Genomic DNA, 26,893 nt, shown 5'->3' with positions numbered 1-26,893 from the left:
AAAAGAGAAAGATTGGCAACAGATGGTAGCTCAGGGCAAATCTTCCTCAAAAAGAAAAAAAAGTGTAGATTTCTGGCCCTTATCCCAGAGGTACTGATTCAGTCTCAGGGGTTAGGGCCCCGGAATCTTTATTTTAAGAAAGACCCACCAGTGGGCACTACCGTGTGAGGGCTTCTGAAGCATAATTTTGGAATAACGAGTCATAACTCTGGGGATTCCTGGGAGGAAAGCAGCCTCGGTCCCAGAAACAGGGTGGGAGAGTCCTGAGCGGTTTGTTGTTGAGAGAGACACTCAGTCAAGGATTTATAGTCCGGGTAGCTCTTCCTCTACCCTCAAAAGTATACTCAATCAAAGGGAAGGCCCAGCATTGGCTCCCTAAGTCCAGGCCCAGGGAAGAGGTGATGGACTCCAACATGCTGCCCTCAGGTGGCCTTCAAGGACGCGCTGGTGTTCCCCTCCCAGGAGGAGGACCTACAAACTCTGCTTCCTGGACCTCCAGCTTCCACCCCTGGCATGAGTCTGGCTGGGCCACAGGGAGAGGCCCAGGAGAGTGAGCCCAAGGTCATCTGCTTACGTGACAGAGCTGCAGTTTAGAGGGGCAGAGTAATGAGCTCAGGTTACCTAACCCACGGGTTGGTGGATCCGGGATGATGGAAGCCTAAAAGTGGCATCACGGGTGATTCTCCCTGTGCCTATTGTGTAGAATAAAACGTTTGCTTTGCTGTAGGAAAGGATGAGGGCAAAACAGCATCTGTACTGAGCAATGGAAAGAGAAGGTGTCCTGTTGACACCATTGGGTCCCTGGACACATCCCTTCCTGAGGCCGGTCCTACCTCCCTTCCCCCAACTCTTTTTTTCTGCTTGAGATAGCTTCACTTGGGTTTCTGTAACTTACAGCCAGAGCGTTCTGACAAAGAATGATAGATAAACAAATATACTGGCATAGAAAATGATCACAGTGATTATTCAATGAAAAAGTCAAATTGCAGAATAGTATCTGTGGGACTCTTCTTTTTGTGTAGTTAAGTGCCTTGTGTGTGTGTGTGTGTGATATTTTTATTTTATTTTATCTTATTTCATTTTCTTTTTAGTGAATGCCTAGAGAATAACTAGGAAAATACTTACCGCACTGTTAGTGGGAGACGAGATGGGGAAATTCTTACAGTTCTGGACTTTAGTGATGATGAGCATGTATTGCTTTCATAATAAAAACACTAAATCTAAAAGAAGAAAGGGAAGAAAGTTAGTCACTGAATAGACCAGCTACCTGCCTGCCCCATCTCCCGGATTTTCTTGTCAGAGAGAAAAGAGAGTTAGAGGCAGACAAGAGAACAGGTTCCATTGTTAAGCCGATCGACACAATGGTGACTGAGACAATCAGTCAGGGAGAAGTGGACTGACTTAGTTACATACAACTAAGAGAGTTTTTGTGATAAGAGAATTCAATGCCCAGAGCCTAACTGGTCAAGGAAAATACAAAAAAGAGTGGAAAAGTGATCATCACTGTTTAAGTCTCACAGTTTGGGGTCTGAGAAGGTGGGTGGAGGATGGGGGAAGCAGAATCCTACAGGGGGCTTCTCTGGAGAGGTGCCAGGTGGAAACTGGGGACCAACCGGCTAGAACCCAGAGAGAGACTTTGCAGGCGCTCAGAACTTGCAGCATTACTGCTTTCGGTTCCACAGGGTGCAGGGAAGGCCTCGCTATCGATCACTTAAAGGGAAGATATTAAAGGAAAAAGGGTGGAGAGGAGCTCTTGGAGGGGGGTTTTAGAGGGCTTCAGGAAGTCACAGCAAGTTATGAAGGCTAATCCAGACATAGAACCTCACGCCCCACAACTGAGGTGGGATGGACCCCAAGGGGGTGGCTTTAGTTCCTTATTCAAAGGACTGAGAGTAAGGGAGGCCCCATGACTTTGTACATCATTAGAGAGGCAACATAAAAAAGACATATATTTCCTCTGATTCATATGACACCAACTTCCAGGAATTAATGAAAGAAAGTTTAAATCTCTCATTAACAAAACAAATTTTACAAATTTGGCAAATCTGACATGTAGCAAGGAATCAGAGATAGAGTGATACTTTTAGGACAAATGTGCCAGAAAAAACATGAGGTGAAAGGGACTGAGTCAGAGGCAGTATCAGCTTCTATTTTCAGAAAACAGAAGCCTTGGGCACGAACCAAAGGTCAGGTGGTGTGTGCACATGCTCAGAGAGACCAAGCCCACATCAACCTCTGGTCACAGCTGCACACAGAGATAGCGAATCGCTATCTCCCCATCTGAGGAACTAAGATAAAGCTCGCACCACAGCATAGTTCTTCCGCAAAGAAAACTGGCACCACTGGGTACCCTGCTTCTGGGTTAAGGCTCTTTCTGTCCTCCCCGTTGATCTGCAGCTTCTAACACCACGTTCTTCCCTCACCCAGAAGCCCCCTTGCCATACTAATCACCTGTGGACGTGCTCAGGGTTTGACTCCCCTGTCTGGGCAGCTTGGCGGAGGCAGAGGCAGAATCCCCGTGCAAGCCTTCACACTCTAACTTAAGATTTGGCTTTGTTTTTCTTTTTTCTAAACCTGATCTACGGCAAACCAGGCCATCTGTCCATTCACATCCATCTAACCAGGAAAGTGTCAGCACCAGTGCCAAGTGCTGGGGAGACGGAATGAAATAAGGCATTACGGAACCGGATGTGAGTGTGTGCTGCCATTATAATGGTCTGACCACGGACTCCTTCTCTAAAGCTCAGTTTCCTCAATCTTAATGCAGCTGAATAGGTACCTTTTGGAGTCATATTGGGAATTAGAAATATTGTGTCTAGATATTAACCCCTTATCTGATATGTGGTTTGCAAATATCTTCTCCCAATTTTTAGGTTGTCTTTTCGTTTTGTTGATGGTTTCCTTGGCTGTGCAGAAACTTTTTAGTTTGATGTAGTCCCATTTGTTCATTTTTTCTTTTGTTTCCCTTGCCCAGTCAGACATGGGACTTGAAAATATGCTGCTCAGACCAATGTCACAGAGCGTACTGCCTATGTTTTCTTCTAGAAGTCTCCTGGTTTCGGGTCTCACATTCAAGTCTTTAGTCCATTTCGAGTTGATTTTTGTGCATGGTGTAAGGGAATGGTCTACTTTCATTCTTTTGCATGTGGCTGTCCAGTTTTCCCAACAGCATTTATTGAAGAGACTCTCCTTTCTCCATCGTATGCTCTTGGCTCCCTTGTCGAATATTAGCTGTCCATAAACGTGTGGGTTTACTTCTGGGCTCTCAATTTTGTTCCATTGATCTGTGTGTCTGTTTTTGTGCCAGTACCATGCTGTTTTGGTTACTATGGCTTTGTAGCATAATTTGAAATCGGGGAGTGTGATACCTCCAGCTTTGTTCTTTTTTCTCAGGAATGTTTTGGCTATTCAGGATCTTTTGTTGTTCCATATAAATTTTAGGATTCTTTGTTCTATTTCTGTAAAAAATGTTGTTGGAACTTTGATAGGGACTGCGTTGAATCTGTAGATTGCTTTAGGAAGTATGGACATTTTAACAATGTTGATTCTTCCAATCCAAGAGCACGGAATATCTTTCCATTTCTTTGTGTCTTCTTCGATTTCTTTCAACAATGTTTTATAGTTTTCAGTGTACAGATCTTTCACCTCTTTCGTTAAGTTTATTCCTAGGTATTTTATTCTTTTTGTTGCAATTGTAAATGGGATTGTATTCTTAATTTCTCTTTCTGCTACTTTGTTGTTAGTGTCTAGAAAGACAACGGATTTTTGCACATTGATTTTGTATCAGATAAGGGGTTAATATCCAAAATATACAAAGAAGTCATACAACTCAACAACAAAAAAACCAACAATCCAATTAGAAAATGGGCAAAAGATCTGAACAGAGATTTCTCCAAAGAAGAAATACAGGTGGCCAACAGGCATATGAAAAGATGCTCAACATCATTAGCTATCAGGGAAATGCAAACCAAAACTACAATGAGGTATCACCTCACTCCAGTCAGAATGGCTATAATTAACAAGACAGGAAACAAATGTTGGAGAGGGTGTGGAGAGAAGGGAACCCTTGTTCACTGCTGGTGGCAGTGCAAACTGGTGCAGCCACTATGGAAAGCAGTTTGGAGTATCCTCAGAAAATTAAGGATAGATCTACCATATGATCCAGCTATTCCACTGCTGGGTATTTATCCAAAGAACTTGAAAACACAAAGGCATAAAGATACTTGCACCCCTATGTTCATTGCGGCATTATACACAATAGCCAAGACTTGGAAGCAACCTAGGTGCCCATCAAGGGACGAATGGATAAAGAAGATGTGGTATTTATACACAATGGACTACTACTCAGTCATAAGAAATGACGAAATCCAGCCATTTGTGACAACATGCTGAGTGAAATAAGTCAGAGGGAGAAAGTCAAATACCATATGATCTCACTCATAAGTAGAAGATAAAAACAACAACAATAAAAAAAACACGTAGCATTGGAGATTGGACTGGTGGTTACCATTGGGGAAGCGGGGAGGGCAAAAGGGGTGATTAGGGTCACATGTGAGTGGATGCACTATAATTAGTGTTCAGGTGGTGAACATGATGTAATGTATCCAGAATTTGAAATATGATGTACATCCGAAAAAATAAAAATTAAAAAAAAAGAAATATTATGTCTAAATTGTCTAGAACTGCTCCATAAGCAACATTTATTACTACTATTACGGACTAGTAGAGGAGGAGACATCCGAGTACACTGAAGGTGGCAATGTAGTGCCACACGCACCGTAACATAATAAAGCACTGGGTGTGATGGAAGAGCAGAGGGTAGGCTTCTAAACCAATATTGGGGGAAGGTGAAAAGTGAAGTTCTAGAAGTTTGAAGGATGGATAGGAGTTAGCCAGAAGAAGGAGGCAGAACATTTCTGGGCAGAGAGAGCAGCGTGTACTGAGGTGTGGAGGTACGAAACACCTCATGCATGGTTTTGGAGGAGGGTCCATATGACGGAAGTAAAGAAAGGGTTTAAGGGAACGGATGGCTGTGACACAAAAGGGATGGTTGGGGGCCAGAGCATGGACAGCCTTGTGTGCCAAGCTAAGAGGGTTGAACTTGAGTCTTAATGCTCAGGAGAAGACATGGAAGAATTTTAAGCAGAGGTGAGGTATGATCACATTTGTGAGAAGGGTAAATTGGACAGAAGTCAAACTAGTTTCAAATGCTTAAGGTGCCTGCTGACAATGTGAATTTCAGGGCTCATTTGAAGACCAACTTCAGAGCAACTGTGTCAGAAGAATCTGTATTTTAATCCAGTGCCTCGGTGCAAATCTTCTTTATAATAAAGTTGAAGAACAATTGAGCCATGGATAAGAGCATAGGGTCTGGACTCAAACTGTCTGTGTTTGAAGCAAAACTCTACTACTTCCTAGCTCGGTGATCTTGGGCAAGGTATTTAACCACTATGGACCTCAGTTTACCCATCTGCAAAATGGGAATAATAATAGCACCTGCCTCAAGGCGTTGCTCTGAGGATTGTATGTGGTTAGAAAGCGCGTGCACAGAGCAATCACTCATTAGTGTTGACCAGTATTCAGGAGTGGAGTTGGTGCTAGGAAGACTGGCTTCCAAGCCACTCTCCATGAGACAGCCACCTTTACTGACTTCTTGGCTTTGACTCTATGGACAGGAATCAGCCGTTAATTAAGCCACATGAGCTCATAGTAATTCCCAGTTACTGAGTTTATGTAAAAATAACATATTTAATACTCACTTGAGCATCAGGGTCAATTGTAATGCCTTGGACAGCTCAGTTAATTATTTCAAGCCCATAAGACAAAGCCACATTCTGGTCACATTGAGTTTTTTTCTTTTTATCCCCATCTATTTCTTAAAACATGAAATATTTGGCACTTACAAAGTAACATATGCAATACATAAATACATATGTATGTTACAAAGCATAACGACAAACCCAGTGAAATCACTACTCTGGAGCATTGCCAATGCCACTGAAGCTCCCTACGTGCCTGCTATGGTCCGAATATTTGTGTCTCCCCAAAATTCATATATTGAAATCCTAACCCCGAAAGCAATGTTATTTGGGGGTGGGGCCTTTGGGAGGTGATTAGGTCATGAGGGTGGAGCCCTGGTGACCGGGATTAATGCCCTTGTGAAGAGCAAGAGGGCCAAGAGGGCACGTGAGGACAAAGTGAGCAGACAGCTGTCTGTGAACCAGGAGTGGGCCCTCACCAGACACCAAATCTGCCAGCCCTTGATCTTGGACTTCCAGCTTCCCAAACTGTGAGGAACAAATGCATGTTGTCTATAAGCTACCTAGCTTATGGTATTTTATTAGAGCAGCCCAAACAACTAAGACAGCACCCCTTCCAATCTGCACACCCTTCTTTCCCCACCAGAGGCAACCACAGTGATGAATTTTGTGATTATCATTCCTTCATTTTTATTTATATAGCATGTGTCTTTAAGCAACATACTGGGCTTTTTATTTTTTTTAATTCTATATGAATGATATTCCAGTATATGTGTTTGCCTGCCACTTGCTTTTTCACTCAATATCGTGTTGATCCATGTGCCTATGGTTTATTTATTTCTCTGATGTATCTTACTCCATTGCATTACTATTCCACAGTACTCATGGATCTGTTCTCCTAACCATGCAGATTTGTGTTATTTTCATTTTTTTTGTGACTTTGAACAATGCTGCTATATTTTGTTTGGCATCAGCCTGCTGTTGCAAGAGTTTCTCTAGAGTATTGTATTAGTTTCCTATTGCTGTTGTAACAAATAACCTCAAATTTAGTTGTTCAGTGGCTTAAAACAACAAAAATTTGTTATCTTACAATTCTGAAGGTCAGAAGTCTGAAATGGGTCATATTGAGCTAAAATCAAAGTGTGAGCACAAGGCTCCAGGGGAGAATCTATCTTCTTGCCTTTTCCGGCTTCTGGATACCACCCACATTCCTTGGCTCATAGCCCCTTCCATCTTCAAAACCAGGAATGGCTGGTCAAGTCTTTCTTATGATGCCATCTTGTTGGTTCTGACTCTTCTCCCTCCCTCTTCCACTTTTAAGGACCCTTATCATTACTGGGCCCACCTGGATAATCTAGGATAAGCTCTTCATTTTAAGATCAGCTGAGGAGCAACCTTCATTCCATCTGCAACCTTAATTCTCCTTTGCCATGTAAGGACAATCACAGGTTGTGAAGGTTAGGATGTGGGCATCTTGGTCGGGGTGGGGCAAGGGTGATTATTCTGTCTACCACAGGGATAAGCCTAGGTGTGGAATTACTGAATAATAGCATATATAGATTTTCAAATTTAATTGATAATGCCAAATTATTTTCCAAAATAATCATATAATTTACACTCACTGCAAATAAACGAGTTCTGATTGCTCCAACACAGCCTGCTCAGACTTTTAAAATTTTGCCAATTTGGTGGATATAAAACTGTATCTCAGGGTTTGAATTTGCATTTTCCTAATATTGAGATTGAATAGTTTAAAATTTTTATTGGGCGTATGGGTTTCCTCTTCTGTGAAATGCTTATTTTTCTACTTGGTTGCTAGCATTTTTCTTGAAATTTATAGGATTCTTTACTCTTCTGAGCATTAATACTTCGTCATTTCAATGTCCTACAAATATGTTCTCCTTATTTGTGGTATATACCGATGGACCAAAGTTTCTAATTCTATTGTGCTCAAATTTCTTCAATGTTTTTCTTTAAAAATTACATTTCTGTGTCTTGTTTAGAAAATTCTTTCTTACACTGTTGGCATAAAGAAAGTCTCCTATGTGTTCTTCTAAAAGTTTTAAAGTTTTTCCTTTCACGTTTCTGCTTTTAAAGATTTTATTTTTTTCTTTTTTCTCCCCAAAGGCCCCGGTACATAGTTGTATATTCTTCATTGTGGGTCCTTCTAGTTGTGGCATGTGGGACGCTGCCTCAGCATGGTCTGATGAGCAGTGCCACGTCCGCACCCAGGACTTGAACCAACGAAACACTACACCACACCACCTGCAGCGGAGCACACGAACTTAACCACTCGGCCACAGGGCCAGCCCCTCATGTTTCTCCTTTTAATCCACCCGATATAGATGTTTTTTGGTATCGTGTGAGGCAAAGATCCAATTGTATTATATTTTTTGCCCACATGGATAACCAGTTGTCCCAATGCCAATTACACTTGTCTGCAATGCCATTTCTATCACATATCAAGTTCCCACATATGCCAGGTCTGTTTTGGGGCTCTCTGTTATGTTCTATTGGTCCATTTATCTCTCCCTATGCCAATATCACAGTGTGTTCAATGCATTACCTTTGTCATACATTTTGACATTTGATAAGACAAATCTCTGCTACCCCGGTTCTTCTTTCAGAGTATCTTAGACATTCTTTATCCTTTGTGTCTCCATACATTTTAGACTCAGCTCACTCGTTTCTTAAAACACCCTGTTGAGATTTTTATTAGAACTTCACTGTGACTGTACACATTATTTGTGATAGAATTGAAATCTTTATAACAAATATCCCTATTCATGAACACGGTATATCTCTATTTATTTAGAAATTTTTTAAATTTTTCTTTCAATTTTTCAAAAATTCTTTCAATAAAGTTATATAATTGTTTCATAGAAGTCTCGCACATATTTGTTGAGATCTATTCCTGGGTACATGGCATTTGTGTTGTACTTGCAAATAATATATTTTTACAAGTACATTTTCCTACTCTTTTGATGTGAGTAGAAATGCAGTTGGTTTAATCTTGTATCTGTCAAATTCTACAATTAATTTTAATGTTTCCATAGATTTTTGACTTTTCTATGTGGATAATTACATTATCTACAAGTAATGGCAATGTTTTTCTTAAACTTGTTGTTCCTTTTCTTTTCCTACTGTGTAGCTAAGACTTCCAGCATGTGTTGGCTAGATGTAGCCTTAGCAGGCATTCTTGACTTCTTACTGATTTCTGAAGGAATGCTTCTAACCTTTCATCAGTGAGTAAAGTTGTTACTGTGAGTTTTTGGTAAATATTCTTTATCTTAAGGGAGTTAACTTCTATTCCTAGTCAGCTAAGAGTTTTTGTTTGTTTAACATGAATAAATATTACATTTTATAGAATGATTGGCCTGCAACTATTGAGATGAGCATGTGTTTATTTGCCATTAATCTGTAATTTGGTAAATTACACTAATTGATTTCTCTAAAGTTAAGCTCTTCTGTGTTCTGAGAATAAACTCAATTTGTCATAACGTATTACCTTTTATGCATTGCCAGATTAATTTTTAAAACTTTTTTAGCAGAGTTTTGCATCTATGTTCATGACTGATATTGATTTATAGTTTTTATCTCTCATATTATCTTTGTATGGTTTATTATATAAAATATATTGCTTTTCTTCCATATAATGAAGCCAGCATATTCTTTATTGGGGTATTCTTCTACTTTTCTATTCTTTGAAAGAGCATGTCTTAGATTGAAATTATGTTCCTCAGATGATTGTTAATATTTGCTCACAAAGCCACATAGGCCTAGTCTTTTCTTTGTGGTAAGATTTCAAAATTGCCGAACCAATATCTTTAAGGGCTTTAAAACTATTCAGAGTTTCTATTTCTTCCTGAGTCAGTTTTGGTAAGTTGTATTTTTCTAGCAATTTGATATTTTTGTCTAAAACTTCAAATGTGACATCAAGTTGTTTGTAGTAGTTTACCAATTTTTTACATCTCTGCATTTTTTAAATTACTAGAATTATTTATTTCTGCCTTCTCTTTTTTTTTTAATAGATTAATCAGGCCAGAGGTTTATTGATTTTATTTACCTCTTGTTATCCACAGCCACAAAGGGCAAGGAATGACAGGTACCGCCAAGGCTACTTGGTTGTTTAAGCAATCAAAGTTTATTGATAAAGGGACACAGAACAAGGAGCAAGAATAAAGAGGAACAACAAATGGGTACTTACAACATCCACACCACAATCAGCCGGGGAAGTCTCAATAGCTTATTTGGCAGGTGGGAGTGCTGATTGTCTGGGTCTGAGGCACAGTGTCCTCTCCTCAGTGAGACTCCCAATTGTTCTATGCTTGTGACTCCCTTTTATCCTAAGGTTTCTCTAGGTTCTGACTCAGGGTTTCAGACATTCGGATACTTTGAGTTATTTCTTCTTGTTCCCACGGATGGGGTGCTTCTATCATTTTTGTTCCCATGGATGGGATGTTTCTAAAATCCTGTCAGATGCCCGTCGGGGTGGCCAGCCCAGACAAGGAACATGACACAGGACATATTCTTTGTAAATTGTGCCTTAGAGTCAGGGCCAAAGTGGCCATCTTTGGCCCTGACCCCAGACACATTCCTTCATGTATGGCCCAGGCCCAGTGTCCTTGGAAGGCGGGGAGGTCAATGAACTCTGGACACCTCTTCAAAAACCTAACTTTTGGCACTGTTGATTTTCCTTATTTTATCTTTGTTTTTTATTACATTAATTTCTATACTTATCCTTATTTCCTCTCTTCTGCTCTCTTTAAATTTGTTCTGTTATTCTTTGTATAATTTCTCATGCATGCTTAGCTCACTAATTTTCAGCCTTTCTTAGTTTTTAATGCAAGTACCTATGGCTTAAATTTCCCTCTGAGCCCTCTTTAATGGCATTTAAGTTTTGGCAAAGTTGGTAACGTTTTTGGGTTTTTTTTTTTAAGATTTTATTTTTTTTCCTTTTTCTCCCCAAGGACCCCGGTACATAGTTGTATGTTCTTGGTTGTGGGTCTTTCTAGTTGTGGTACGTGGGATGCCGCCTCAGCATGGCTTGATGAGTGGTGCCATGTCCGCACCCAGGATTTGAATCGGTGAAACCCTGGGCCACCGCAGTGGAGCACACGAACTTAACCACTCGGCCATGTGGCCGACCCTGGGTTTTATTATTGTTCAAATTTAAAGATTTTCTATTTTCCATTGTGATTTACTCCTTGATTGACAAGTTATTTGGATGTGTGCTTTTCAATTTTCTAAATGAATATTCTTTAACATTATCTTTTAGGTAATATCTATTTTAATTGAATTGTGGTCAGAAAATATAATCTGTTTAAAAACAAATTCCTTGAAATTGGTTGAGCCTTGCTTGATGGCCTATTCATGATCAATTACTGTAGTGTTCCATGCATGACGAAAGCTAATTTGTATACTTTAATTTGGAGTCCAGGGTTCTATATATTCAATAGGTCAAACTTTCTATATTGTTTAAATTAATCATATCCTTACCTTTGGTATATTTTATCCATTAATTACCCAGATATATACATTTAAATGATTCCTTGTAGTGGAGAATTTGACAATTTCTCTTTGTAATCATGTCAAATTTCTTTTTATGATATTGAAGATATGTTACCAGGTATAAAAATTTAGAATGATTTTCTCCTCCTGGTGAATTAAACCTTTCATCATTATTCAGTGATCTCCATTGTCTATCAAGGTTTTTTCCCTAAAATCTATTTTATAGGATATATTTACTCCAACTCTTTTTGGTTAATATTTGCCTAAAGTATCTTTTTCTACTTTCAACAGGTTTTTTTTTTTGTTTTTTTTGTTTTGCTGAGGAAGATTGGCCCTGAGCTAACATCTGTTGCCAATCTTCCTCTATTTTGCATGTGGGTCACCACCACAGCATGGCTGCTGCTGAGTGGTGTAGGTCTGTGCCCAGGAACCAAACCCAGGCTGTTGAAGTGGAGTGTGCCAAACTTAACCACTAGGCCACCAGGCCAGCCCCTCAACTGTTCTTTATTTATGTTTTAGGTGTGTCTCTTGTACACAGCACATACACAGATTTTTATTTTTTAACCCAGTCTCACAACCTCCCTTTCAACTGTACGTTTAGTCCATTTACTTTTACTGATATATTTTAACTCACTTTTATCAAATTTTTTTTCTGCTTTATTTCCCCAAATCCCCCCGGTACATAGTTGTATATCTTAGCTGCAGGTCCTTCTAGTTGTGGCACGTGGCCTGACGAGCGGTGTCATGTCCACGCCCAGGATTCGAACTGGTGAAACCCTGGGCCACCACAGTGGAGCATGTGAACTTAATCACTCGGCCATGGGGCTGGCCCCTCAATTTTTAAACTTTCTATTTGTTCTGACTTTTCTCTTTCTTTTTTCTCCTTCTTGCCTCTTTTTAATTGACTCAATTTCTTAATTCCAAATTTTTCCCTCTCCTGGTTTTGGCTTTACTTCTATTCCTTAACTAGTCCCTTTGAAATCAAAACATGCACACTTAACCTAATAAGTCTACACTTAACAAAGTCTGCACTTTACAAACTTGCCAAATACGTAAGGATCTAAGAATGTTTTAAGCCCATGATCCTTTCTACCCTACAAGCTATTATTTTCTAACTCCACATGCTCTACTTTATTATTTGTATTGTTTTGTTTTGTTCACATTTACCCAACAGTTTGCCTTTTCCTTTACTCAATATTAGTTTTTTTCACTCAGACTCTCCTCAAATCATCTTCCTTCGAAGACACCCTTAGAAATTCGTTTATTAAGACTTTATTGATGTTAAACTTTCTCAGTGTTTGCTTATCTAAACTACCTCTATTTCATCCCCATTTGAAAAACAGTTGTGAGGAAAGTTATTATTTGCCAAATATCCATGCCATTCTCTTTGTTTCTCAATATCTCTTGCAGTTGCTTTGGAATTTTGTGACTCATTCTAGCCAATGGACCATGACTAGAAGTGACCTGTTTCACTTCCAGACAAAGAGAGTTAGAATCTGTGTTCCTCTGTGTCCCTCTTTCCTTCCTGAAATGATCTCATAGGTCACGTAGCTCTGGGTAGTACAGCTACAAAGAGCAGAGTTTCTGTTGGCCTGAGTCCCTGAGTGTGTGTGCGGAGCAGAGCACCCTCTGTCTTATACTGGATACGTCCTGCAAGAGATAAACTTTTGTTATGTTAAGCCACAGAATTTTCGGAGTTAATTTGTTACCACAGTATGATCTAACTTATTCTGACCAATAGTTTTCATGGGTAAATAGTTCTGTATGAGTGTTCCTGTCCCTCAGGACATTAAAAATATTTTCCCACAATCTTTTGGCTTCCATTTTTGTTACTGAGAATTCAGCTGTCTCACTGGCATTCCTTTATTGGTAATCTGTATTTTTTCTTTGGCTAATTTTAATATCTTCTCTTTGTCTTTGGCATTCTGAAGTTTTACAACAATGTGTTTAGACGTGTGTGTCTGTGTGTTTCAACTTATCTCACCAGGGATACTTTGGAGTTTAGAATCTGAGGTTGCTATTTTTCATCAATTCTAAAATACTTTATTGTCTCTTCAAACACTGCTTTGTCCCCTCCTCTACAATCTCCTCTTGAAATTCTAGTTAGAGGCATATCAAACCTTCTCACTCTAGCCTCCACAACTTCTAACCTCTCAGTCATATTTTCCAGCATTTGTATCTCTGTGCTGGATTCTGCGTAAGGTCCTCCAATCCATACTTACCACTCTAATTCTCTCTTTGGCTGTGGTCTTCTCTGTTGTATTCTCTCACTGGGTTTTTTCTTTTTTCTTTTTTGAAGATTGGCCCTGAGCTAACATCTGTTGCCAATCTTAAAGCCCCAGTACATAGCTGTATATCCTAGTCGTAAGTCATCGTATTCTTCTATGTGGGATGCTGCCACAGCATGGCCCGATGAGCGGTGTGTAGGTCTACGCCCAGGATCTGAAGTGGCAAACCCTGGGCCACCAAAGCTGAGTGTGCAAACTTAACCACTCGGCCACCTCCTCACTGGGTTTTTCATTTCCATCTTTTCATTTTTCATTTCTAGAAGTTCTAGTTTGTTCTTTTTCAAATCTGATAGATGTTTTTATAGTCTCTCCTTCACATGTTTATTTCCTTTATAATTTATTTTAACATTAAACATGCATTTTACTTTTAAATTTGTCCTTGCATTTAACAGATTATTTATATATTTTGTCATTTATGTTAAGTGCTTCAGAGTAAGAGAAGTCCTCTACATAATTTTACTTAATATTTTTATTATTTCAAATTGCTCATACCTTAGGATATAGGAAACTTACCGCTGGAGCCTTCCTTGCCCCTAGATATCTGATTCTGGGTGCAGCTGTCACTAGGGGCCCAACTCTCATTACACAACACCCTTTATGGTAGGTAAATAGATATCACCCCATGTCTGCTGTTTAGTGTGTCTCTCTCCTCTCACTGAATCTGTCTCCAATTGGCCATATTTCTACTGCAAACTTCATGATTTTAATTAAGGGGTTATGGTTATTTCTAACTCTCAGAGACCTACCCCCTCCCTTCCACATCTCCAGTCTGCTGCTGTGTTTTGGAGAATGTCCAACAGTTTGACCTTTGGATAAGGGAACAACACTGTACAAACTTTTGCTTCTTAATACCATCTGCCTGGGAATAAAAATCTCTGGACAGGAAGAAATAAAGAAAGGAAGGAAGATAATTTTTGGAAAATCTGTGTATACATCCTTCTTACTCTAGAGAACATGGGGGCAGGAATCTTATATTCCAATGATGTTTTCAGTGATTAGGGGTAGTTGCAACAGACAATTTGATCTGCTATCTGCTCATTGTTATAAATCCTGGCTTATTAACTACACTAAAATTATCCTGTATTTTCTAACTGATTTATGGTTTGCAATCATGTGTCAGTCCAATTCCTACAGTAAAGGACAGGTATCACCTGTTTTGTAAACTTTCTAGACTAAATCACCTCAGCATTGTTCATTTATTTCATGTGACAAAACCGATCCTACACTGCTTAAAAAAACCCACAAAATCCCTAAATTTGCTTCCAAGTACACTGGGCCCTCCCTACATGTAGGTATGATGGCCAGCATTCAAGGTGTGAATCTTAGGTATGGCAATGTTCACAGGGAATGTTTAAATTACCAGTATTTACAGGTTTTTCATTTAAAGCATAGGGATCCATCCTCAATATCAGCACATTAAACTTACTTTAGACCCTTATCAAACTTTCTACTGTCCACTCACATCAAATCTTGGTTGAGAGAACTAACAATTATAAAAGATTTTTGAATGAAATGTAGTCTATCTGTATTAGTTTTCTAAGGCTGCCAAATAAAGTACCACAAACCGGGTGCCCTAAAACAACAGAAATTTATGATCTCACAATTCGGAGGCCAGGAGTCTGAAATCAAGGTGTTGGCAGGGCCAAGCTCCCTGTGACATGTCCAGAGGAAGATGCTTCCTTTCCTCTTCGAGCTTCTTGTAGCCCCAGACGTTACCTGGCTCGACGCAGCGTAACTCCAATCTTTACCTCCATCTTCCCTCTGTCTGTCTCTGTGTCCTCACATAGCGTCTTCCTCCCTGTGTCTCACTTCTTCTTACAAGGGTCCCAGTCACATAGGATTAGGGCCCACCCCCTATTCCAGTATAATTTCATCCTAACTAATGGGTCTGCAATGACTCTATTTCAAAATAAGATTACATTCTAAGGTACAGGATATGATTCAAGACCCCCAGCGGGTACCTGAACCACGAATAGTTCCAAACCCTACATATACTATGTTTTTTCCTATACATCCGTACCCAATAAAGTTTAATTTATAAATTAGGAATAGCAAGAGATTAACAACAGTAACATCTCTTTGGCATATCCAAATTGCCAGCATCACTACTTTTGTGCTTTGGGGCCATTATAAAGTGAACTAAGTGTTATTTGAACACATACCATGACAGCTGATCTGATAACCAAGATGACTATTAAGTGACTAACGGGGGGTAGCATATACACTGGATACACTGGACAAAGGGATGATTCACGTCCCAGGCAGGACAAAGCAGGATGGCACAAGATTTCATCACGTTACTCAGAACTTTAAAACCTATTATGAATTGTTTTTTTCTTGAATTTTCCATGTAATATATTTGGACTGCAGTTGACCGTGGGTACCCGAAATCACAGAAAGCAAAACCACAGATAAGGGGGAACTACTGTACGACTGATTAGGACGTCAACATGTTTTGGGGGGACACACAATTCAACCCAATAACACTATTTGTTCCTCCAAAGAGAAGATTTTACCTTCCAAACAGGCTTGGGTTATATTGTCTTAGGACCACAGGAATTTGCTTTCTCTGGCCTAGGTTTGGATGCCAGGCTTTCACCTTTCATTCAGCAATGCTATAAGAAACAGCTTAATAAAAGCCACTATTGTACTTCAATAATCAAATTCATTAAGAACTCTGCCCCACGAGATTTTTTTTTCAGAACTAAATGTTACAAAAATTTCTCCCCTGAATAAGTTGTAGGTTTTCTTGTAGAGTATATGAGAATCATATATCTAATTATGTGTTTTTTTCTTGCTTTGGTTGCCAGGAAGCTTAAAAATTCAGCCATAACTTAATGTTAATAACTTTGTAGGATGCTGCAGCTACATATCTGCAATTTTATTTCTCCTCTGGTGTTGATATTTTATTTTCATTTGGATGTTAAATAGTTTTTAAAGTCGTTTGTTATATTATTTACAAGTCACTCGAATACTTTGTTAAAAAATGTAGGTAATAAGCCAGAAAAAAAAGAAATAAGTAAATCTCTCTCTTCCTCCCCCTCTCTTTCTTTCTTTTTCCCTCATTTGTTCATTCACAGCAGATTTTCCTCCTGTCCCAGCTCCTCTATCACTGAATAACTGAGCAAAGATTATGAGCCATCAACATTTAGTACTCCAGCCTCCAGTCTACATTTTAAGTGGATGATTCAAACAGTATGCAGGTAAACAGGGAAGGGAGGCAAGACAATCATTCACTTTATTCTTGAGCAAATCAACTAGATCTCACTGACTTCCTTCAAAGGTTTCTTAAAAGTCAGAAAAAAATAGCAGGGGACCCATGCAACAGTAAAAGTAAAGGAAATCTGGAAAAGCAGAGGAAACAAACTAGGAGAAGAAATTAAATCACTGAAAATCACCAAGAAGTGGAACTTAAATCAAAGAAAACTGGACATGGAGGGCAAGCTATTGAAAAAAATCACATAGAATTTAGTGGAAAATGACATAGAATGAAAGTGGTCAGAGAAAAGATGAAAAATGTGGACAATAGACAATGGAGAAAAGATACATGAATGACCGCTGTCTTTGAAGATGTGAATGAATAAACGGAGCTGAAAAAATTTACACAATAGAAGAATTTTCTGAAATAAAGCAGATCTTAAAATTACATTTTGAAAGGGCTCACCACATTCCAAGAAAACGTCATAAAGTCTTTTTTTCAGAACTTCAAAGGTTGAAAAAAAATCCTACAGTCATCTCGGCAGAGGGAAAAAGGTCATCTTCAAAAACAAAGAAATTAGACGTATTCCACCAATGTTAGATGCTAGAAGAAAACGAAACAATGGCTAATGAATGCTGAAGGGGAAAAAATTTCTACACTTGGTCTAACCACCTTTCATGTGTGATGGTAAGAGAAATAAATTCTCAAATATGCAAAAACTCAAGAAACATAATATTTATGCACTTCTGAAATATCTATCAAGAAAAAAACTCAAGACAATGAACAGATGAGTAATAATGAATTCAAATGAGAAAGTCATGAGGTATAAAAGGTTTTATGATGAGTTTTGAATCTATTTATACATAAATTATATTTAAATAACTGGTAGTCTAAGTCATTAAAATTAAATACAATTGCTGTAATGCTTAAAAGAAAAATTACATAATATAAAGAATAATATTTTGATGATAGACTGGAACAAGAATCATATTTTCTCTCTAAACTAACAGAAAGGTGAGGAGAAAAAGATAGTCTAAGTAGATTAATTTCATCATCTTTCACCATTATTTCATTTCTAAGGTAAATTGAGAAATATAAATGTAAGCATATTATTTAATACACTTTACAACTTCCAAATTGCCAGAGTGTGGGAGGTGGCCTTCTAAAGAGGCTCCCAATGGTCCTCACCTCCTAGTATGGATGCCTTTATGTGTAGGTCGGACATAATTACTTGCCTCTAACAAAGAGAATGTGGCAAAATGATGAATTTCACTTCTAAAATGAGGTTATTAAATACGGACTTATGTCTTGCTTTCATTCTTTCTCTGACTCTTATTACACACTTTCTTGCATAAAGCCAGCTGCCATGTTGTGAGTTGCCCTACAGAGAGGCCCATGTGGCAGGAAACTAAGGCTCTTGGAACTAAATCCTGCCAACAACCACGTGGATGAACTTGAAAGCAGAACCTCCCCAAGTCGAGCCTTCAGCTGAGAAAGCCCAGTCCAACACCTTGACTGCAGCCTGTGAAAACCCTGAAGCAGAGGACACAGCCAAGCCATGCCAGGATTCATGACCCACAGAAAGTATGAGATAAAAAAGGTGTGTTGTTTCAAGCTGCTAAGTTTTGGGGTTGTTTGTTATATAGCAATAGATAACTAATACACTGAGGAAGAAAAAGTAAAAGCAAAACAAAAACAAAGAAAATAGATCATAAAGCAAAAGGGAAAACAAAGAAACAATAAGGATTCAAAATGTAAACAAACAAAATAGATAAGATTAACCAGATCTCATTAAAATAATTTCAAGTGGGATAGAATAAACAATTTTAAAAATGATTAAATAGAACAAAGAGTCACTTTATAATGGCAAAGAATACAACTCACAATAAAGTTACTGCTAGTATGAATCTTCATGAGCCATGTAATGTAACACTAAAATACATAAAGCAAAACTTCAATAAGTAAGAGAAAAAATAAAAGAACTGTTAGGAGATTTTAGTAAATTTTTTTCAATTCTTGAAAAATCAAGAAGAGAAAAAAGACATATGGATATAGAGGATGTGAATAGCATGACCAAAAAGACTGATGATATCTGCTATATAACAGATGCTCAATAAATACTTATCATATAAATCTTATAGCCTGAAAAGAAAAAAAATACTAATGTTTTAAGTACTCATGTAACATTTACAAAAAGAAATCATATACACAGGAAAAAAAATTTAGACAATATATACCAAACATCTAATAGAGATTATTCTAGGAATGGATTTATTGGGTATTTTCACTTTTTATTATTGATTTCTGATAGTTTTAATTTTTACCACATAATTTGTTTTCATAATAAATAAATAAGATTTTTAAATGTTCCATCTCCTTACCTCTTTAGAATTTTCCTAAATCATTCCATTGTCTTTCCTTCTTACAGGAAAAACTGTTCCAACTTCTTTCTAAGAATAAACAGTTCATAGTTCCATCTTCTCTAGAATTATTCCATCAATTATTCCCTCTGTTCTAAATTTTCATTTTTCTGTTTCTAATGGCTTGTCCCTTCACCTTAGAAACATAGTTGTCTCCTGTCCCCAATCTTAGAGTATCCCTTCACATGAAGGGCAGCTTCCTCCTGGCCTTCTCTGCCAAAATTCTCTACCACATCCTCTGTTTCCACAATTACAAATCCACTTCTTCTAGACACACATTTTATTGAATCAATATTGTTTATGGACCTTTGTACTTAGAGCAATTACCAGTTTGTCCTCAAATTCTCAGCTCCATCAAAAGAGTTAACTCCACCAATACGATCAAGGGCAGAGGGCGAGAAGAGCACGCATCGTGAACAAGCCAGCCCCTCTCCTGGCAGGAGTCAGGAATGAGCATTGCCCTTGGACTGTGTCCTCCTCTCCCCAGGCTTCAACATTCCATCAACCTGAAACAAGAGTCCACCTGATTCTCAGATGTCTTCACCTCCATCCACAGCGTCAGGGAACCCAAACACTCATCCCTACTCCACACACTCATAGCCTCTCTACAATTTTATTTCTTGACTCCTCTGGGACTGATTTCAATATCCCCTTTATCCCTGTTTATGTCAGTCACCAGAATAAGCCCCAGAACTCTCAGATCTCTCCCGAAGTCTCACTCCTAGAAGGCTCCGACCATCCCCTGATCTGTCTCCATCTTCTGGTCCTCCTCAACCCCTGAAGCTCTTCCACTGTGCCCTTTGGAATTTTTGATTCCTCTCTCACATCACTTTTCATTGTTAACACTCTTGTTCAAGCCACTATCATTTCTTGCCTATTTGGTTTCCACTATTGCTCTCTACAATCTGTCCTGGATAGAGCAGCCAGAATAATCTTTTAATAATCATGCCTGACCATGTCACTCCTCTGCTCAACACTCTCCAGCAGCTGCCCATTTCATCTGGCGTGAAAGCCAAGTCCTTGCAGTGCCCTACAAGCCCCGTGTCAACGGTCCCAACCTACTGGTTATGCTCACTCCTCTTACTTCTTACCCTCACTCTCTCCAACTCAGCCACACTGACACCCTTGCTGTTTCTTGAAAACTCTAGGCACACCTTCGTCTTGTGGCCTATGCCTAACTGTTCTCTCTGCCTGGAATGTTCTCTCAGAAATCCACAAAGCCATTCTCTTACCAACTCCAGGTCTTTCTTTGAATGTCACCTTCTCAATGAAATTCACCCTGATCCTTGTATTTAACCTTTAAACCCACACTGGCAGCCGGCCTAGTGGTATAGTGGTTAAGTTCACACACTCTGCTTTGGTGCCCTGGGATCACCAGTTCAGATCCTGCACGTGGACATACACACTGCTCATCAAGCCATGCTGTGGTTGCGTCCCACATAGAAGAACTAGAATGACCTACAACTAGGATATACAACTATGTACTGGGGCTTTGGGGAGGGGAAAAAAAAGACGAAGATTGGCAACAGATGTTAGCTCAGGGTCAATCTTCCTCACAAAAAGCAAATAAACAAATAAATAAATCCCCTGACCCGAGTTTCCCTGTTAAGAAAACCACACTCTCTCCTGCATTTCTTGTCTCCTTTATTCTGCTTTATTTTTCATAACACTTATCACCTTCTAATATACCACAGAACTTACTTTAGTTCATGTTTATTATTTATCATCTGTCTCTCCCATACGCACATGAGAAGGTAAGCTCCATAAGAGCAGTAAACTTTTTCTGTTTTATTTGCTGCTGTAACTCAAGTATCTAGAATGGTGCCTAGCACATAGCAGGCACTCAAAAGATATTTGTTGACTGACTGAATAACTGGTTCTCAGCCTTGTCAAATCTAACGCCCCTTTTAATAACAAATATGGGGTTACATCCTGTTTGACATTGTGAAGAGAAAGTCATAAGCTACCTATACATGTAATTTAAAAAAAAAAATCAAAGCAATGCCTTAACTGTAATATAAAGGAAAAAATAAATGGGTGATTCAATATGAAACTGCTCAGGCATCCCTAAATGGAATTATTCAGAATGTGCTTTTTTGGGGGAAGTGAGGGTATACGGTTTCTTTCACCCAGGATAATTAATTTGGGATTCTCCATGTCATAGTGTGTATCAGTAGTTCAATACTTTTCATTACTGAGTTGTATTTCATTGTATGAATATACAACAATTTGTCAGATTCTTGTATCCATCTGTAGAATCACCGTGAAATGGACAGCCATAAAATGGACTGTGTGGTGATTCAAATTCCAAGAATGGCATTGCCATCTGATTTATTGCATTCCAGGAAAATTCAACATGTCTTAAAACTGTATGAAAAACACTTTACATTTATACATAAAATAGATTCTAGGCTCAGGTAAGGATAAACAGTTTTGTCATCTTCATAAATGAGCAGTGGGACAGTCAAGTCACACAGGATGTGGGACAATTCTTTGCTGTGCAAGACTGTCCTGGGCATTGCAAGATATCTAGCATCTTCAGCCCCACCAGCTGCTTTCTGGTAGTTCCCCCTCCCCAAGCACTGGGACAAGCAAAACATCACTCTGGTAAATTTCCAAAACAACTCCTGGAGGCAGCTGCATCCCAATAGACTCTTGATCTGGAAATCCCGTGGCCTCTTTCCTGTTGTCATTGGCTACCTCTCTACAGCGTTTGACCTGTTGACAGCTCCTCCTCACTTCTCTTTCCTCCCTTGGACTCCATGTCACTGCACTCCTCTACCTTCCCCGTTCCCCCTTCCCCAATTCCTGCCTGTGTCATTGTCTGACTCCTCACCTCCCCCTGCCCGCCTCAGCTGCCCCTCCTTCTTCCTCTCCACATGGTCCCCAACTACCTGTCCTTAGCAATTGACTCTCAAATTTCCATTTCTACACATGACATCCAAATCCACACGTCCAACTGCCACTTTGCCATTCATACCCAGAAAGCCTCAAGTTACACACGTCCAAAATCAAACTAGCCATCTTCCCCCAAAACCTGTTATTCCATCAGTTGTACCCATTTATGTGAATGACAACACCATCCACTCACTCAGTCTGGAACTGACAACCATCTTTGATCCCTCTTCCTCACTCCCACATTGAACTGATTGCACTGCTCTGGCCATTTTCCCTCTGAAGGGTCTTGGATCTGCTTCCTTTCTATCGCTGTTGTTCAAGCTATCATTACCTGTAACTTAGAATATTGTCACAACCTCCTAACTGGTACTTCTACTCTAATTTATCTTGTGATACTTCCTCAAAAGGAATTTCTGCAGATAACAATAGTATTTATAAAACATATTATTTATACTTCGTATAGTGCCTGGCATGTAAGCACCACACTAAGTGCTTCTCATCTCTTTTAATCTGCACAGCCACATCTTAAAGTAGGAAGTGCTATTATTTAAATTTTAAAGATGAGGCAAAAGAGGTTTGGGGAGTTTAACTTACCTAAGGTTGCAGAGCCAGCTGTGAAGTGACACCACCAGGATTCCAGGTCTACGGGGCTTCTAAAAGCCCTGCTCAATTTTTCTTTTTTCTTTCTTTCTTTGATACATCTTCTCCATATTGCCTCTAGACGGATCACAACCTTCTATTCGGTCTCTGCATCTATCTCATCTGCCTTTTCTTTCCCACACCGTTCTTTCAATCCATAGTTACTTCCTTTGGTTTTACTTATCTCCCTACTTAGTAAGGATTTATTCATCAGCTATTTCAAAAAAGTCCTTCACAGCAGGCTCCTCTTCTTTCACTGCGTCCACCTCATCTACCCGCAGCCATCCTTCTCCCCACTTTCATCTCCCCAGCTGACGAGGGAAGGGCTGGAGAAGGACATGAAGAGTGCGGAGGTGGGTGGCCCGGCCTCTGCAGGTGTGAATACAAAAAACTGTGCATCTTAAGTCATTCTCTGTCTAACTCAGTGTTACTGTATGGTTCTACTATAATGAGCCAGTTAAGTAAAACGTGCTTTGTAAACTGTAGAGTGCCCTACAAATGTAAGGTGCAGTTATTCACCCTCCGTTTGCATGCCCAGGGCTTCAACTGAGTTATTCTGCGAGCAACACAATAGGTTCTCCAAGCAGAGAAAGCCACGTGTGTGTCTGGGGTGAGGGGAAGTAAGGCCCTAAATAAGAACTTCGCCTGGGAAATCTCTAACTTGTCGTTACTGCCAAACGCCAGCTTAAAACTTCATCAGGGTTGCCATGAGCCAGTAAGACAGGCAGAAAATGGTATTAGCCTGAAAATCCCCAATTTAAAAATCTCTCTAGGAGTGTTCCCCTCCCCCCCAGGCTTCCTGAAAGCTTTAAGTTCTTGCAAATGGCCTCCCTTAGATTCACAAGGCCCCTGCCCAGGTCCCTTCCCTTCTCTTCCTGGCCTCCCCTCTTCCTTAAGGCTGCAGCTCTCGGACTCCCTCCCGCCCGCGGAGAACTACAAGTCCCGGCGTGCCGCGCGCCCGCCCGCCGGCTGCTCTGGGGCTGGGCGAGTGGCGCCGCCGAGCTCTGAGCCGGGACAGCCGCCCGGCGCCGGCCTTGCGGGGCGGCAAGGGGTCCGCTGGAGCTGCGAGGGCAGCAGGAAGGCGGCCGCCCTCTCCCCTCTCCAGGATGAAAGGAAACGAAGAAAACCACAATAAAAGCCGCCTTGCCCTCCCTGGTCTCAGCTGGGTGTCCGGTGCACCTGCAGCTTGTTGCACCCCGATCGTGGAGTCTGTCCCTCCGGAGTAGAACTGGGGCCAGAAGCGTGCGGGCCTGCGGAGGGGGCGCTCGCCGGGGGCTGCGGGGCGGAGCTTTCAGAATGGGACCGGTGGTGGCACGGCTCTTCTGGGCGCACAATGAGCGCCACACCGCCACACTCCCTTTCCACAGTCGAGTTGCCCTGGGGAGCAAACTCAAAGATGAACGGTTTCTTCTTGAAAGTCTGAGCCAGAAACTTTCCCCTCTGTCGCCAGTGCCACAAGCGAGTCGCCTGGTCCTCCAACGGCGCCGCTGGTGCAAGAGGCTTCCTGGTGTCCCCTCGCCTGCCCTCTGTCCTGACCCCAACGCCCCCTCTCCAGGCAGCTCCTCACGTTCCCTTGAGACGCCCTTGGGGACCCACTGAGCTTTGCCCTGCTTTCGGGCAACTTCTCGAGATTTCTTCTCCAGCCATGTGGACCTAGGTGTGCGCTCTGCTCTGCGATGCGGGCTGGACGCTGCTGGGGAGCGAACGGGAGGCAGGAAGCGGGGGATTTTGGGGGGACAGCGCTGGTGGCTGGCTCTTTGGGCGGGTCCCCTCTCTCAGGGGATTGAGTGCTGACCAAGAAAAGAAGCCGAACGGAGGCACCAGTTCACCAGTCTCCTTCCCTTCCTGACCCATCTCCCCTCCTATCTGAGCCCATTCCAGAGTGTGCCCGAAATTTCTGCTCCAGAATCCCAACAAGAGGATCTCCGAAGTTATTTTGTAGCACATCCTGTAATATCCTGGATCAGAAGGTCTTGTTTGCATCTCTCTCTCACCCTATACTTACACACTACATGCACACACCCCACGCACACTACACATTCAAACACACACCACAAACACACGCACACAACACATATACATTGCACATAGCACACACATTACACTCATCACACACATACTTCATTTATGCTACACACTACAAACATACCATCCACACGCTGCACACAAATACACATCTTTTTTATTAGCAGAGAAGAGGATTAATCTCAAACAGTTTGTTGGAGGGAGTGGGGAGGAAGTGAGTGAGTACTAGTATATATACTTATACCTGCAAAAGTCAATTAATTCCTAAGTTAGAAACTAGCTGATAAGTGAAACCTCCTGTTGGCAGAATTTTGAATGCTTTTGTGGCTCATTTTTTATAAAACGAAATTGATTTCCTCCACCCCTTCTGAAACCCTTACTCTTGTCTAATAGGTAAACTTTTGATCACAGCAGGCAAGACAGGAGGGGATGTCCTTTTCTATATGTAGCAAGAAATTCTTGGAGAACCTTCACAGAATCCTTCCTCCTGTGAGTGTGTCTAAGGAAGAGTTGGGTGTAACTACATTTTCTTTGCCTCTCTTTCAAGAGTGGAGAGCTGAACCTGATTGTGTTCTGAGGGGTGTGTGACAGTGCTGTCAGGACACCCTCCCCCCACTTCCCTTGCTCCCAAGACTCACAGCCCAGCCCCGTCCCATTTGAATTTAGTTGGAGAACAGTTCCCGCATTTCAGATTGAGTCCAAAAGCATTATGAAATCTGCTGGTGAAAGAGCTCTCTATCTCCAGAAGGGTTCATCATTTTGATCAACAGTTGTAAAAGACTCATCTGTTTCACCCATGCTCAAAAAATGGTATTTGAAAATATATGAACACTTGAAATTTGTCCCTAAATTATTATTATTTTTCTTTTCAAGGTGCAATGGCAAAGAAAGGCAGAGAGAACACCTGAAATCTTTTCTCAGTGATGATCTTTCAAGAAATTGAAAATTTCTAATGTTCCTGGTATAAGTAAAGGGAAAAAATTTTGACTTTGAAATTCAGATTGCAGATTTAAACGATAGTTGCTGATCTTCTAGAGCCCTTAAAAAATACTAACACAAAAGAGAGACCACCATCTTTCTCCTCAGTTCTGCGTGAGATCTACACAGTATTACAGCAGCAGGTGACATCTTCTAGGATCCTTCTTGGGAATCTGTATTCTCTGCCCTGTGTTCATTGGTGTTTATTTCAATGACAACTATGTATGTTTCCTGTGTATCTGCGGCGTGTTGATAGAATGGGAATGTTTCCCACCGAGCAAGAGGACCGTGAGATTGACCAGAGTAACCTTATTAAAAGATCATGCCCAGTCTTTCTATTCTACCTCCCAATTTCCTAAATTGGGATTTAGGATGGCGGCAGGTGGGAGATACTGTGAATTTGGGGCTTGGCATGGTATCTTCTTTTTAATACGTAACTAATATAGTACCAGGTGCTCATAGATAAGTTGTTACTTGAATCTGCTGAATTATGTTTTTTGTGCAACTGGGATAAACAATTAAATTAAACCTCCCAGAACTGTTTTGTAAAATAAGATTCGTTTCATTTTGAATTTTGCTGACTTCATCTTGTAGGATGAATGCCAAAATACAAGAATGTGGGTGTTCTCAGGAGAGCTGGTCATCTACTTTACATCCTCTCTGAAATATGTTACTTCCTGCATAATGAAATAGAAGGATATTCTGCTGGGCAGGGCTTGCCTTACTCTCACAAAGAGATTACTCAAAAGCCAGCCCTGGGAACTTTGTCCACGAGTCTCTATAAGGAAGAAAGAGTAACCCAGGACTGCAGCTTCTGAGCGTTCACTGCTTATAGCCCAGAAGCAGTAGATTCTTTCTTTTTCTGTCTTATTTTTTCTCCCAGAAGGGAGAAAAAGAAATAGTTTGAAACATGACATTCATGCTCAGAACAGCAAAGACTATCATGCAGCAACAATGGAGGGGAGGGAGAAAATAAGAGGCTATTGATACAGCTTTTTTTTCTTTGTACAAGACAGAGGCAAGGAGAATTCTGCAGTTTTGGACTTGTGATTCATTCACTTCCACTAATTGTGCTGAAGGTAGTTAGCAAAAGTGAACAGGCACACTGTAGCTTTAAAAAGTCAGCCATGAACCAGAAGGCAGTTGGTGCAGCTTGTGTGTGATTCCTAACGTCAT

At 40.4% G+C, this 26,893-nt stretch overlaps 1 protein-coding gene across 1 annotated transcript in view; it reads right to left on the bottom strand.

Moving 5' to 3' along the window:
• Positions 1-26,893, bottom strand: part of LOC111773653 (uncharacterized) — a 28,922-nt gene extending 2,029 nt beyond the window's left edge. The window contains exons 1-3 of the mRNA XM_070267595.1: positions 26,889-26,893; positions 22,670-24,469; positions 1,126-1,220 (exon numbers count right to left, since the gene is read on the bottom strand). Of these exons, the coding sequence (XP_070123696.1) occupies positions 23,452-24,469; positions 26,889-26,893 (1,023 nt within the window). The 3' untranslated portion in view covers positions 1,126-1,220; positions 22,670-23,451. The remainder of the gene's footprint in view (positions 1-1,125; positions 1,221-22,669; positions 24,470-26,888) is intronic.

This window comes from Equus caballus, chromosome 5, assembly GCF_041296265.1.
Source record: "Equus caballus isolate H_3958 breed thoroughbred chromosome 5, TB-T2T, whole genome shotgun sequence".
Classification (NCBI taxonomy): Eukaryota; Metazoa; Chordata; class Mammalia; order Perissodactyla; family Equidae; genus Equus; species Equus caballus.
The sequence above is the reverse complement of the archived record's forward strand: the minus strand, read 5'-3'. Positions and strand labels throughout refer to the sequence as shown.